The sequence below is a fragment of the Lytechinus variegatus genome, chromosome 2 (assembly GCF_018143015.1).
Source record: "Lytechinus variegatus isolate NC3 chromosome 2, Lvar_3.0, whole genome shotgun sequence".
NCBI lineage: Eukaryota > Metazoa > Echinodermata > Echinoidea > Temnopleuroida > Toxopneustidae > Lytechinus > Lytechinus variegatus.
The window spans coordinates 7,202,810-7,215,123 of NC_054741.1; the positions used below are offsets into that span (position 1 = coordinate 7,202,810).

The 12,314-nt window shown below is 35.7% G+C and overlaps 1 protein-coding gene across 1 annotated transcript; it reads left to right on the forward strand.

Annotated features, from left to right (window-relative positions):
* The first annotated feature begins 4,169 nt into the window (after positions 1 to 4,169).
* LOC121409390 lies at positions 4,170 to 9,787 on the forward strand. Its single transcript, XM_041601325.1, has 8 exons — positions 4,170 to 4,301; positions 4,887 to 5,039; positions 5,963 to 6,124; positions 6,508 to 6,669; positions 7,185 to 7,346; positions 7,699 to 7,860; positions 8,230 to 8,339; positions 8,698 to 9,787. The coding sequence occupies exons 1-8, from the start codon at positions 4,173 to 4,175 to the stop codon at positions 9,785 to 9,787; spliced, it is 2,130 nt and encodes a 709-aa protein (XP_041457259.1). The 5' UTR covers positions 4,170 to 4,172.
* Positions 9,788 to 12,314: the final 2,527 nt, after the last annotated feature.

Sequence of the window (12,314 nt, forward strand, 5' to 3'; positions counted from 1 at the left end):
AAAAGAAGGAGGAGTGGGGAGAAGGAGGAAAAGAAGGACAAGGTGAAGAAGATGAGGAAGGAGAGGAAAGAAGAAAGCGGTGGAGGAGGAGCGGCAAAGGAGATGGCAAGCAAGCACCATTTACAAACAATATCTGCATAATTAAAATAATAATTGGAGGACGCGTAAGAAGACTCAAAATTATTATTACGTAAAGTTTAAAGGCACGGTTATAAAGTGCGCGTGTATAGTAACCAACCTAATGAATATTCATCTACTAATGTCGTATGCGCACAACACTAATCCGAATCCCATCCTCTCATTGGTTGAAAGTTGATTCGCGTCATCTCCCGCTTATTTGCATATAGACATGACGTGGTCGCGTATCATTGACATGGAGACTAGTTAATTCAGTCAACATACTCTGTCTAAACGTTGAAGAAGACAAACGTGTGCAAAGAAAGTTTAAATTTTGTAACCATCAGAGTACTTTTTGATATTGGTTTTTGACGGAAAGCAAAATCAGCTGCAGGTGAGAACTTCCACATTGATCATATTCATAAAGTTAGATATAATGAGTTGAGGTGGGATATTAGAATATGTGGTAAAATAAGGAACATCTAAAAAAAAAGTTGACAGGAAGAAGAAAAAATGATGATAATGTTAATATTAACTAATAGTAACATCAACTAGATGGAGAATAATAAGTAAGGGGGTGAAGTAGAAGGAGAAAGGGAAATGGAGGAAGAAGAAAACGGAGAAGGAGAAGGAGAAGAGAAATAAGAAGAAAAAGGAGAAGAAGAAAAAGAAGAGAAGAAGATGAAGAAAAGAAGGAGGACTGGGGGCGAAGGAGGAAAAAGGGACAAGGTGAAGAAGACGAGGAAGGAGAGGAAAGAAGAAAGCGGTGGAGGAGGTGGAGTGGCAAAGGAGAAGGAGGAAAAGAAGAAGAAGGACAAGAAGAAGACGATGAAAAAGAAGAAGGAGGTGGAGGAGGAGGTGGCAAGCAAGCACCATTTACAAACAATATCTGCGTAATTAGAATAATATTGGAGGACGCGTAGCAAGACTCATATTACGTAATGTTTAAAGGCACGGTCGGCCACGGTTATCATAGTTATAAAGTGCGCGTGTATAGTAACCAACCTAATGAATATTCATCTACTAATGACGTATGCGCACAACACTAATCCGAATCCCATCCTCTCATTGGTTGAAATTTGATTCGCGTCATCTCCCGCTTATTTGCATATAGACATGACGTGTGTCGCGTATCATTGACATGGAGACTAGTTAATTCAGTCAACATACTCTGTCTTAACTTTGTAGAAGACAAACGTGTGCAAAGAAAGTTTACATTTTGTAACCATCAGAGTAATTTTTGATATTGGTTTTTGACGAAAAGCAAAATCAGCTACAGGTGAGAACTTCCGCTTTGATCATATTCACAAAGCTTGATATAATGAGTGGAGGTGGGTGTAGAATAGGTGGTAAAATAAGGAACATCGATAAAAATCAAGTAGACAGGAAGAAGAAAAAAATAATTTTAACCAATAGTAAGATCAACTAGATGGCGAATAATATAAGGGGTGAAGTAGAAGTGAAAGGAGAAAAGGAAATGGAGGAAGAAGAAACAGGAGATAAAGAAAAAAAAAAGGAGAAGAAGAAAAAGAGAAGAAGAGAAGAAGAAGGAGAAGAAATAAGGAGGATGACGATGGCGATGATGAAGATGGTGATGATGATGATGATGATTTCTCTACTACATACATCTACAACATGCATATAACATAATAATAGTAGGGGATATGTCGCGCGCGATATGACTTCCATTATTACGTATGAATGCAAATCTATGCAAGTACGCGTTTATGATTTTAAAAAATCTGTTGAATATTCATCAGGATTAATCACGAATTATGAGACTGCGCGCAACACAAATTAAATCCCATCCGCTGATTGGTTGAAAGTTGCTTCGCGTCATCTCCAGCTTATTAGCACACAGCATTGTTGTATGCAAGGCAGGCATCGTCGACATCATGATTCAGTATATCATACTCTGTCTAAACGATGAAGAAGACAAACGCATGCAAGAGAAAAAATTCTAAAATTTTCAACACTAACGTTAGAGTGCTTTTTTTACATTTCTGACGAAATACAGCAAAATCAGGTAAGAATAATCACGCTAATCATAATTGTCCAGTTATAAAATGGTAGAGGTGGGAGAGAACTGCGTGGTGTAATACGTAAATCCTTTTAAACGTTCACGTAGTCTAAACGTATAATAATGTAAGAAAAATAATTTTGACAATGATGGTGATAGTGATGATGATGATGATGATGATGATGATAATGATGATGAAAATGTTTTAATGATGACGATGGTGATGATGATATTGTTTAAATATTTCTTTCTCTTCTTCTTCTTGTTACACAATATCTGTCAAAAACTATGCAAATTTTGATTGGAGGTCTCACATGAGGACTTCCCTTTCATTACATATTTATGCAACGCACGTAATGTGTGGTATTAACAACCTGTTGAATATTAATCGGGAATAACGACATAATAGTTATCAGGAGTTAACGCACAATACAAAACTGAATCCCGTTTACTCATTGTACCAAAGCAATGTGCGCCATCTCCCGTTTATTTTTCATACGTTTTGCAGCATAGAAATAGCTGCATTGTAATCATCAAAAGTTTATGAAATTTAATCAATCAGAGCATTTAACTATTGAAATGCGCTTCTTGTTAAAACTTTTTAGAATGTCTGGATTTCGTCTTCTTCTTGATGGGATGGTAAAAACCTCTCCTAATCGTCCCATTCTCAGTAGAGATATCATCAACCAAGCTACAAAACAAATAAAGGTAATCCATCTTTTTATAGGCTTCTCAAGCTTTTCATGATATAGATGATGCGTATTTCCAAGTGACATTTATTTCACATAGTAACTGTCAAAATCCAACTTATTTTCCCACATGAAAATAACCACTGAAGTCCTTAAATTGACAACGCACACAAAACTTCAAATTGCTGTTTTCACATGGATATTTTTAATCTGTAACTTAAGACATTCTCTGTCATTCAGTTGTCCCTTTCATAAATTTTATCCCTCTCTCTTTTTTTTTTGGGGGGGGGGGGGTATTTTGGCAATATTGAGAGACTCTATACAAAACGATTTGAATTGAATTGAATTGAATATTTAAATTTTCATGAAATTATAATGATCCGATATAAGTGCATGAGCAAAATCAATCCACAAAATAACTGAAAATTAATGATTTTCAACCGATCAGTATCAAAGGGTATTAATAATTTTATATTTCACATTGAGGATATAAATAAAACAAAGATTTCACAACTGTTAACAGTGATAGTAAAGATTATTATATGACCTTATGTTGTAAACAACACAATGTTGTGTTCCAACGGTTTCAGAAAGTAGTGAACCACATCTAGTAGTTAAAATACGACCTGAAAAAAACATAAATAATGCTAATGTTTGGTTGATTTGTTCCCATTGCCTTTCAGAAAACGCTTGATCACATTATACTCCAAACGGTTGCGAACGCTCCCATGAAATCACGGTCCGTTCCCGTTCCCGAGAAATCACAACATGATGATCAAGCATTCAATATTGAACATCGAATCAAGGTAAAACTTGAGGGGAATGTTTACACTAACATTGAATATGATTTAATAAAATCAGAAATTGAAAGAAGCATAGTCTATTGATGAAAGTTTGGCAAAAAAATCACCAAAAAAGAGCAAATATGTGATGATAATTAGGCAAGCGGTTTTTTCTATTTATAAATCATTGTAATTTCGTTACACCATACAAGACAAATTCACATGTTTTGCCCCCCCCCAAAAAAAAAATGATGAAGAAGAACTATAAAAACAAAACACATTCTATCCATTGTGCAAAAACAATTTATTAATAATCAGTAACATGCATGAAAATGGGCAACGCGTTTGAACCTTCAAATAATCCTTGTTTTCGCCTGCAGATTTTTAAATTGGTAACATTTGAAGAAGTTCGATCTGTTTTCTAGGGACTTTAATAATGATGTAGAAATCAATTAAACAATATATACCAAAGTTGCCAATTTGACGATCTAAGCCGCCCAGGGGAGTAGATGTAAAACAATAATAATTTCATTGTACCATTGTTTACAGGCCATTGTTCATGAGATGGGTGACCAACGTGCCCTAACCAATGCTGACGACATCATGTCACGTCTAGAAGGGGCGTGGCATCTTCAACAAGCATCACATCATAACTTGGCCAACCAATACGATACAATCGTCAATAAACTCAGGGTATATGTCGCTTGCTAACCCGTCCCCCCCCCCCCCTCTTATTTGCAAAATATAATTTTTATTACTCATCACGTTTCCTTTCCTTCTATTTTTTTAATTCTCTTGTATTGATTTTATTTCCTCTTCTTCTTCTCCTCATTTTTCTTCTTAATATTTCTGTAATTCTTTCTCTTCCTCTTCCACTCTTCTTCCTTCAAGTTTTTATTTTGTCATTTTTATTTCAAAACTTGGAAAATATTTGTTCTTCTCCTTCTTTTCTTTCCCGATTCCTTATAGTGATTCGAGTGCCTTTCCCCTGCTTGTCATTTCTACAGATTGTATCTTGAATTTCATTCATTTAATTTTTTTACTTCTTCAATCACTTTTTAAAGAATTCGCCAAAAATCAACAAATTTGTTGTTTAGCATCTACTAGAATTTTTGTTAATGATTAACCCTGTTTATCGGTCAGACACAACATCAACAGATTGGTGACTTTGACAATCCTAAGTGACTTCATTGACCGATATTCTACCTCTGTATTTATTTACTCCTCGTTTTCACGTTTTTCCCACCTATCTCATATATTTCCTTCTGACTTCACTAGAACTTCGCTCGCGACAGTGGGTTCGACCACGACATCGCCTCAGCCGACGACGTCATGATGATCATAACCAACATTGATCAAAGATGGCGCCAGACACATAATAAACTAACGGAGGTATCCGGAGCTTTGGATTCAAATAACGCAAGAATCAAGGTGAGATAACCTCTAGATATTACGCTATAAAATACTTCAACTTTGCACATGCTGATCCCACACTGAAATTCAATGTGAACCTTGCTGGATTTAAGGGTACAAAATTGCACCTAATTATGTGCTCCTAACTAATCCGAGATCTGAACAGTACAGAGATGCACCTATGAAAGCAGTTCCTATTTTTATTTCAGGTATCATTTATGGATTTCATTCCAGAAAAACAATACGGTGTGTGATTGTAAATTTGAAAGAACGTTAAATTTATTTTATCGAATTACGACTATTCATATTATTAATGCATATCACTTGGTAATCATGAGCATCTAAAGACAGCAGTTATTGGATAAACGATTGTATCAAGTATATAATTATAGGGGGCTATGTAATATTGATTGTACAATATAATCTTATCAAGTATATCATTTTCACCAAATAATGTCATCATCATCATCATCCTCATCATCTCCATCTTATTCAAAATTATGAACTAATATTGCCATTCTGCCGTATAAAGGTATTATCTGGGGCTGACATTTTTTCTTTTAAGCAATCAGTTCATGATGACAACCCTTCTGAAAATTGTGCTTTGTTATAATTTGGAAATACATAGTGTAGATCATATTATTTTATTTAGAATTGTATTCTGTTATCATTTTTCTCTATGATTCATGCCAAAAGCAGTTTTAATGTATTATGTTTTTTATGTTATGGAAAATGTATTATACAAATGCTATAAATGCAGAAGAAAACAATTAAATCATATCAAAATCAAGTAAAGTAGGAATATCTTGGCTTGCGAAAACACGTAAAATGCAGAACCATAATATTGTCTGAGAAGATATAATACATTAATATCAATAAACATGTACATACCACATCAGTAATAACTGCTTTCATCCGGCTTTTATGCTATACTGTACCAGGAGCTTGCAGCCTTCCTTGGTATGGAAATGCCTGTCATCATGCCCAATGTATTCGATGACGTCATGGACAAATGGAAAGAACAGCATTCCAAATTCATTGACCTACAGAAGGCGGTTCTCGATAGCCAGGAAGAAAGTCGGCAGAAAACCAAAACTTTGCAGGTAATGGAGTATATGAAATATAAAATTTTATAATCATATGTAGTATAATTGTTTATGTTTTATACATGGTGATAACACATCAGTAGGAATTGCATAATTCAATATGATATATAATGAAATTTGTTTTAGATTCGGCCATTATTATTCTATGAGGAGAATTATTTGTTCAAATTTCAAAGATGAACTGAAATGTAGGACTGAACGTATTGCAGTTATTTAAAGGGCATTAGATTTGCTTACCCCAACCCCGAGAAAAAAAGACAATAAATAAAATAAAACAATGTATAGTTTGAAACTGTAAATTCTCTTTATTATCTTTTTCAAATCCTTATACACACAATACTCTTGTTCAATTGTGTCTGTGCTTGCTATTATCAAAACAGAGCATCGCAAAGCTGATGTCAGTGGTTGGTCCACAAAAGCAGGACGCCCTCTTGGACAGCATCCAAGGAATCTGGAACGGCAGCCAAAAGAAGATCTCTGACCTCCAGCATGAGATCTTCCAACAGAAGGAGCAGATCCAAAGATCTCAAGAACAGCTCCAGGTATACCCTGATCAATATATACATATTTTTTTTCACCACACATGCTTACAGAGGTCTCTCTCAATCCTAACCCCAAAGTAGCCTGGGCTTTTTTCTTTTTTTGTAGAATGCATGGGTCATTGATAGCATTGATTTTTCCCCATTTTTTTTTTAAGTTCCTTATGATTTATGCTGGAACTTTTTCGCTGGCTGAAAGGAAAATCAAATGGTGTACTGAGTCTCCCTAAGTGTATCATCTACAGCCGATGCATAATAACCATCATGATATAAAATAAAACAGAACGAATGAATGCGTGAGCTAACAAAAGCAGATGAAAATGAGTAGTATAGCAAAATTTCTTTAAAGATTCAAATTTTATGAAACACCAGTAAACATGAAAAAGCGAAAGAAAGCAAAGAAAGGGTATATCAACGAACAAAATATGAATGATTACTCAATCAAAACGAAACAAATCAGATTGTACCCTGGCTTTGGTTTGCATTTAATGTTCAATATTCTGGATCTTTTGCAACAGAACTTGGCCCAGACCCTTGGAGTAGGACCATCCTCAGAGGGGGAAAACATCCTTGATGCGATCTCAGGGAAATGGAAAGAGATGAAATCTCTAATTTCTCTTCTCAGATCATCCCTTCTCGCGGAGAGAGATCGAAACGCCAATGCTAAGGAGACCTTACAGGTAGAACAAAAAGAGAGTCGATATTCATTGATTTTGTTTAACCAAACTGAATTAATTTGACAAATGTATTTAATAAGGAAATAGTGCAAAGATTATGAAAATTTTAATGATATTCAAATCGACCCTTGGTGTTCTATTATTTTATGCCAAACAATATCAAAACTCGAAAACCTTTGTTATTACCACTGATTTTGTCACCTACGTTGATTTACTTATATCTAAAGTAATATCTTATTGATTTCTGTATTTTTCATGCTTATAGTTATTATATTTTTTTATTGCTATTTGTCCATTATCCATTCATTTTAACCTTATATGTTGTTGTTGTTTTTATGTGTGATGCGTTTTCTAGGGCCTGGCAGATTTCATGGGTGTAGAAACGTCTGGTGATGAGTCTACAATTGCTGAAGGTATGATGGACAAATGGATGGAGAGTAGAAGAGAGGTCATTGAACTTCGAGAAGCCTTGGTGGAGGAGAAGAAGAAGACCGAAATGGCTGAAGATGCTCTCATAGTAAGTCTAAACAAATTTTGAATTTATGGTGATGTTCAATTTCATTTTATTTCGTTTATTTACAGTTTACAATATTTATAATCATGTCCTCTTCAGCCCCACCTTCGAAGACTACTCAATCTCTACCTCACCCCCTTTAATATCCCATTTAACCTTCTTAATGTCCCCGTCACTCTTCCTCCATCTCTCATCTCTGTTTATCCAAGGTTATGGTATCTTGTAAATCAAAGCAGAGGAAATTAATATTGGCTTCTTCCTATTACTGATAGGAATTTGAAAATAATTATGACTGTCTTGAGAGAAGTTTGTACTGTCCACATGATCTGCTTGGAATTAATGGGATTTATTATTACATTTCTTATTTTACAGGATCATCTGACCCGTCCTGGTCCAGACCTTGCCTCAGTAGCCACTCAGACCAACGACCACCAGGCCGAATCCGAGGGTCATCTCCTTCACAAGGCAGTCCAAACAGATCGGTGAGAAGTTTTTTTTCGGTCAGCGAAAATTCCAAGTCCAACCACAATCATGACAATATGTTTAAGGACAATCATAATTATTGACAAAAGCAATAGGACATAATGACGACAACTTATAGTGAGCAAAAGGACTTTTCGATTTTATAGGTTTAAGATTGCAATGAAATGTATTCATGTTGATTCCATGAAAAGATCATAGTCTTGTTTAAACAGAGGGCCACTGTAAAATCAATAACATTAAGTGTAGTTCATGGACAAGTTGGTTGGGAGAATATATAAACTTTAAAAAAAAATCAAATCAACTTAATGAAGGCCACAGTAAATGCTTTAATTTTTACGATTTTGCTTTCCTTAACAGGGACCCTGTGTTCCTCCCCAAGGACGAGCAAGAGGTACAACCAGTCCAGGTAGATGTTTCTTCTGGCATTTCCTATCGAAGCAATAACTTCTCCTTTTCTGCATCCCGGGATCTTGTTCATTGTGGTCCTCGCTGCAGTAGCCTCAAAACCCTCAGTACACAGGATGCTTTCCGACCACCAAGTAAGACATCCCTGCTCCAAGGCACTTCTGCAATTGCCAGTGTTTTGAGCCGTTTGGATCGACCATCAAAAAGCGGGACCTTAGTCTCCCAGATGTCCGACCTCGTTCCATGGGAAGAGTCGAGATGCACGATTGAACTCGGCAGAGGAGCGACTGGATCCGTGTACCTCTTTCGCCACGCAGTGTCTAACATCCCCGTTGCTGCCAAGGTCGTTGAATATGCAGGAGAATGCTTTAGGAACGAGGTCAGAATTCACCAAGCAATCAGTGGTCTTCCGTGGTTTCCAAGATTCTACGGAAGTTTTGACATTGATGACGATCAGGCAGTTCTGGCCATGGAGTTCATTGGAGATGATTCTGAAGACCGAAGCTACTCCCTCACTGACTGCCTTGATAGGTCCATGTTGAAGTCAGGACCAGATCTCACCAGAGAACAGTGGTTTGACGTCCTCAACGATGTTGCAAAAGGGTTGAAATCGCTACATTCCAAGGGATTTCTCTCTAACGATATCAAGGAAGACAATGTCTTGGTTGTCGAGGAGTCGGGTGTCTGGCGAGCCAAGATCATCGACCTGGGGTGGGCTTCTGAAATCTCTACTCCTTTCGTAATGGATCTGGATGAAGACCAAATCGATTTCTACCAGAGTGGTAGAGGGTGTGGCCATATTGCCCCCGAATGTGTCCTGGACAACAGGCCCTGCTCAACATCCAGCGACGTTTACTCCCTAGGAAAGTTGATAGCATCCATTGGTCGAAAAATGAGGTACGATGATTTCGAATGTATTGGCAACCAAATCTGCATGGCTGATGAAGAACATAGGCCAACGGTTCAAGAAATCATCGACCAGTTTTACGCAATTCAGTTGATGGAAGGAGGGGAGGATGACCCAGGGTCATCTTCCTGTTAATTTCATTCATTGAGGAGGGGGGGGGGCTAAGGGTTGGGCAAAAAATATTACTCAATTATCATTCTGAACAGTATTAAAGAACCAAAAAGGGACGGCTGCAGAATGGGGATAGAATAAGGACTGTATCAAAGGAGACAGTTGTTGGGAAGGGGGTCAGTTGTAAGGAAGGAGCGGAAAGAGGGAAGACGAGGAGCAGAGGGAAATCTCTGAGGTTAGCTGGAAGAGCTGGGCTAAGGACCTGAGTGTTGGAGAGGCCTAAATACACCTGAAGGCCAATGAACTGAACATGCTGTACCTCATAACGTTTACTGCCTCAATATTGAGACATTTCCTTTCTGGATTTATACAACAACGAAAAAGGGGTTGGAGGCTGAGTAGCAGATCGGAAGGGGGTGGGGGTAAGGAGGAAGAACATGTCTAAGAAGAGTGCAGACTGAGGGTTGGAAGATATATTCTTTCTTTATGGGGTCATATTTATAGTCTGATGTGAATATCTTGGATAATGCAAACCATAATCGTTTTTCAAACAAATCGAAACAAATCAAATTTTGTCAATACAAAATAATCCATAGCAATGGTGAATGATGAATATTAAGACTATTACCAAAAATTATGAAGAAAAAATAATGGCAATCTAAAAAACATTATATGGAAAGATTTCGGCAAATGCGATATTGCTTGCGATATTTGACATTACCTAACCAAGCAAATAGAAGTGCTACAACTCTAACAATGAAAAAAAAGTGTCAAATTCAACCTAGTTACATCAAAGTTGGGCATATGAAAAGGAACTTGATGTTGAAATGGGAAAGAATCATAAAGGCGAATTTAAACCCAAAAAATTCCAATATGATGCGAGCGAAAGTTGATGTTAGAACTGATGAATAGGGGAATAATTTCGTTTTATAAATCTATTGAAGAAAAATTATCAAAAATGGAAAAAAAATATTAAAACAAAAATACAAAAAAAATACAAAAAATAAAATACAAAAAAATATATATGAAAAAAAATATAAAAAAAGAAATGAAAAAAAACGTAGATAAAATATGAAAAAGTATATAAAAATATTTGAAAATATTGTTAAAATGTTATTTATGTACTGTTGTATGAAATATGCCGAAATCGATAGTTAGAGACAATGTTTCTGTGATATGCTGGAAATTGAAACTTATTTGATTTTTGAAAATAGAAACAAGGTAACAAAGTAAACCAAGCAAAGAAGCAAGCAAAACTGCCTTATTTGAAAAACAAAATGAATTTATTTTATTGTTTATGTTGTACATACAGATACTTCTATCATAAAAATAGAAAACCTAAATAAAAATCTGTAAAATTTAATAAGCGTCCGTATGTTGGTATATGTGAGCTTTCTTGTTTCGGGGAACAGAAGGGAAATGGGAAAGAGAGGCATGGAGTTTGAAATCGTGATGAATGATGATAATGACGGTGAAAATAATGAAAAGATTAATGCGAACAATAAACATTATAATATTCTTTCGTTATGAAGAGCATCTAGATTATAGCCTCTTTCAATAATTTGTTACCAGAAACATATTCATGCGTAGCACAATAAATACGTAATTGACAAAGAGAAATAAATTGGGTAAATGTAAACATTTTATCTTGTAGATATCATTTCCAGTAAAGTGCATGTCATTCTTGGGGGGCCGATTACAATTCCGCGATCAATCTCCTTCCCCGATTACATTACCCCCCCAAAAAAAAAAATGAAAACACAAACAAAATAAGATAAAATTAAATAATTTTTAAAAATGAATAAATAGATTAACAAAAGATTTTTAAAAAAGGAGAAATAAAATTAAAAAAAATAATCCAGCTAGATAAGAATAAATGAGGAAGTCAATCTGGACATCAAAAGGGTTTTGATAAAAACGGAAAATGCGAAAATACAGATTATGGAAAGGTTTGGCGAAAATTCATCAACCAATAACTTAGTAATGGATTACTAAATAGTTTTGATTTTGTGAAATCCGTTTGCTGAGAAAATTAACAATTATATCACCAGTGATTTCAATTACAATGATTATTCTATACATTTCTCTAACAAAAGATGAAACTCGATCATTATGAAAATATTAAAAAATTGCAATTTGCAGAATCATATTACACGACAGGAGGTGCTGATCGCACGACATGTGACGTCACAACGTTGAAACTTTAGCTCTCTTATAATAATTTATGTAGCCCCTCTTATGGTGCTACATAATTGTAGAAATAAATTAAGAGATTAGTCTCTATTAATTTTGTATTGTAGTGGTTATACCCATGTTTATTTAGATACAGAACATACAGAGAGTGAGAGAGGAGAGAGTGAGATGACTTGAATGACCTTTTGTACATACTAAGAGAGAGAGTGAGTGAAAGAGAGAGCCAGTGGTCAGTTCTGGCTAGCGTGAGTAAGGGTCAGGTGGTCCTTATTCTCATAAAATAATGACGTGAATGACATAAATGACGTAGTAGTATTTTGGGGAAAAGTTGATGGACTCTTCCATCTTTACTACCCTA

What these genes read in the sequence shown, in the direction of transcription:
- LOC121409390 (XM_041601325.1), top strand. Translation starts at nt 4,173, where the DNA reads ATGGGTGACCAACGTGCCCTAACCAATGCTGACGACATCATGTCACGT. An exon ending in CAAATAACGCAAGAATCAAG is followed by an intron (nt 5,040 to 5,962) that starts GTGAGATAACCT and finishes ATACTGTACCAG; the next exon opens with GAGCTTGCAGCCTTCCTTGG. An exon ending in TGGCTGAAGATGCTCTCATA is followed by an intron (nt 7,861 to 8,229) that starts GTAAGTCTAAAC and finishes CTTATTTTACAG; the next exon opens with GATCATCTGACCCGTCCTGG.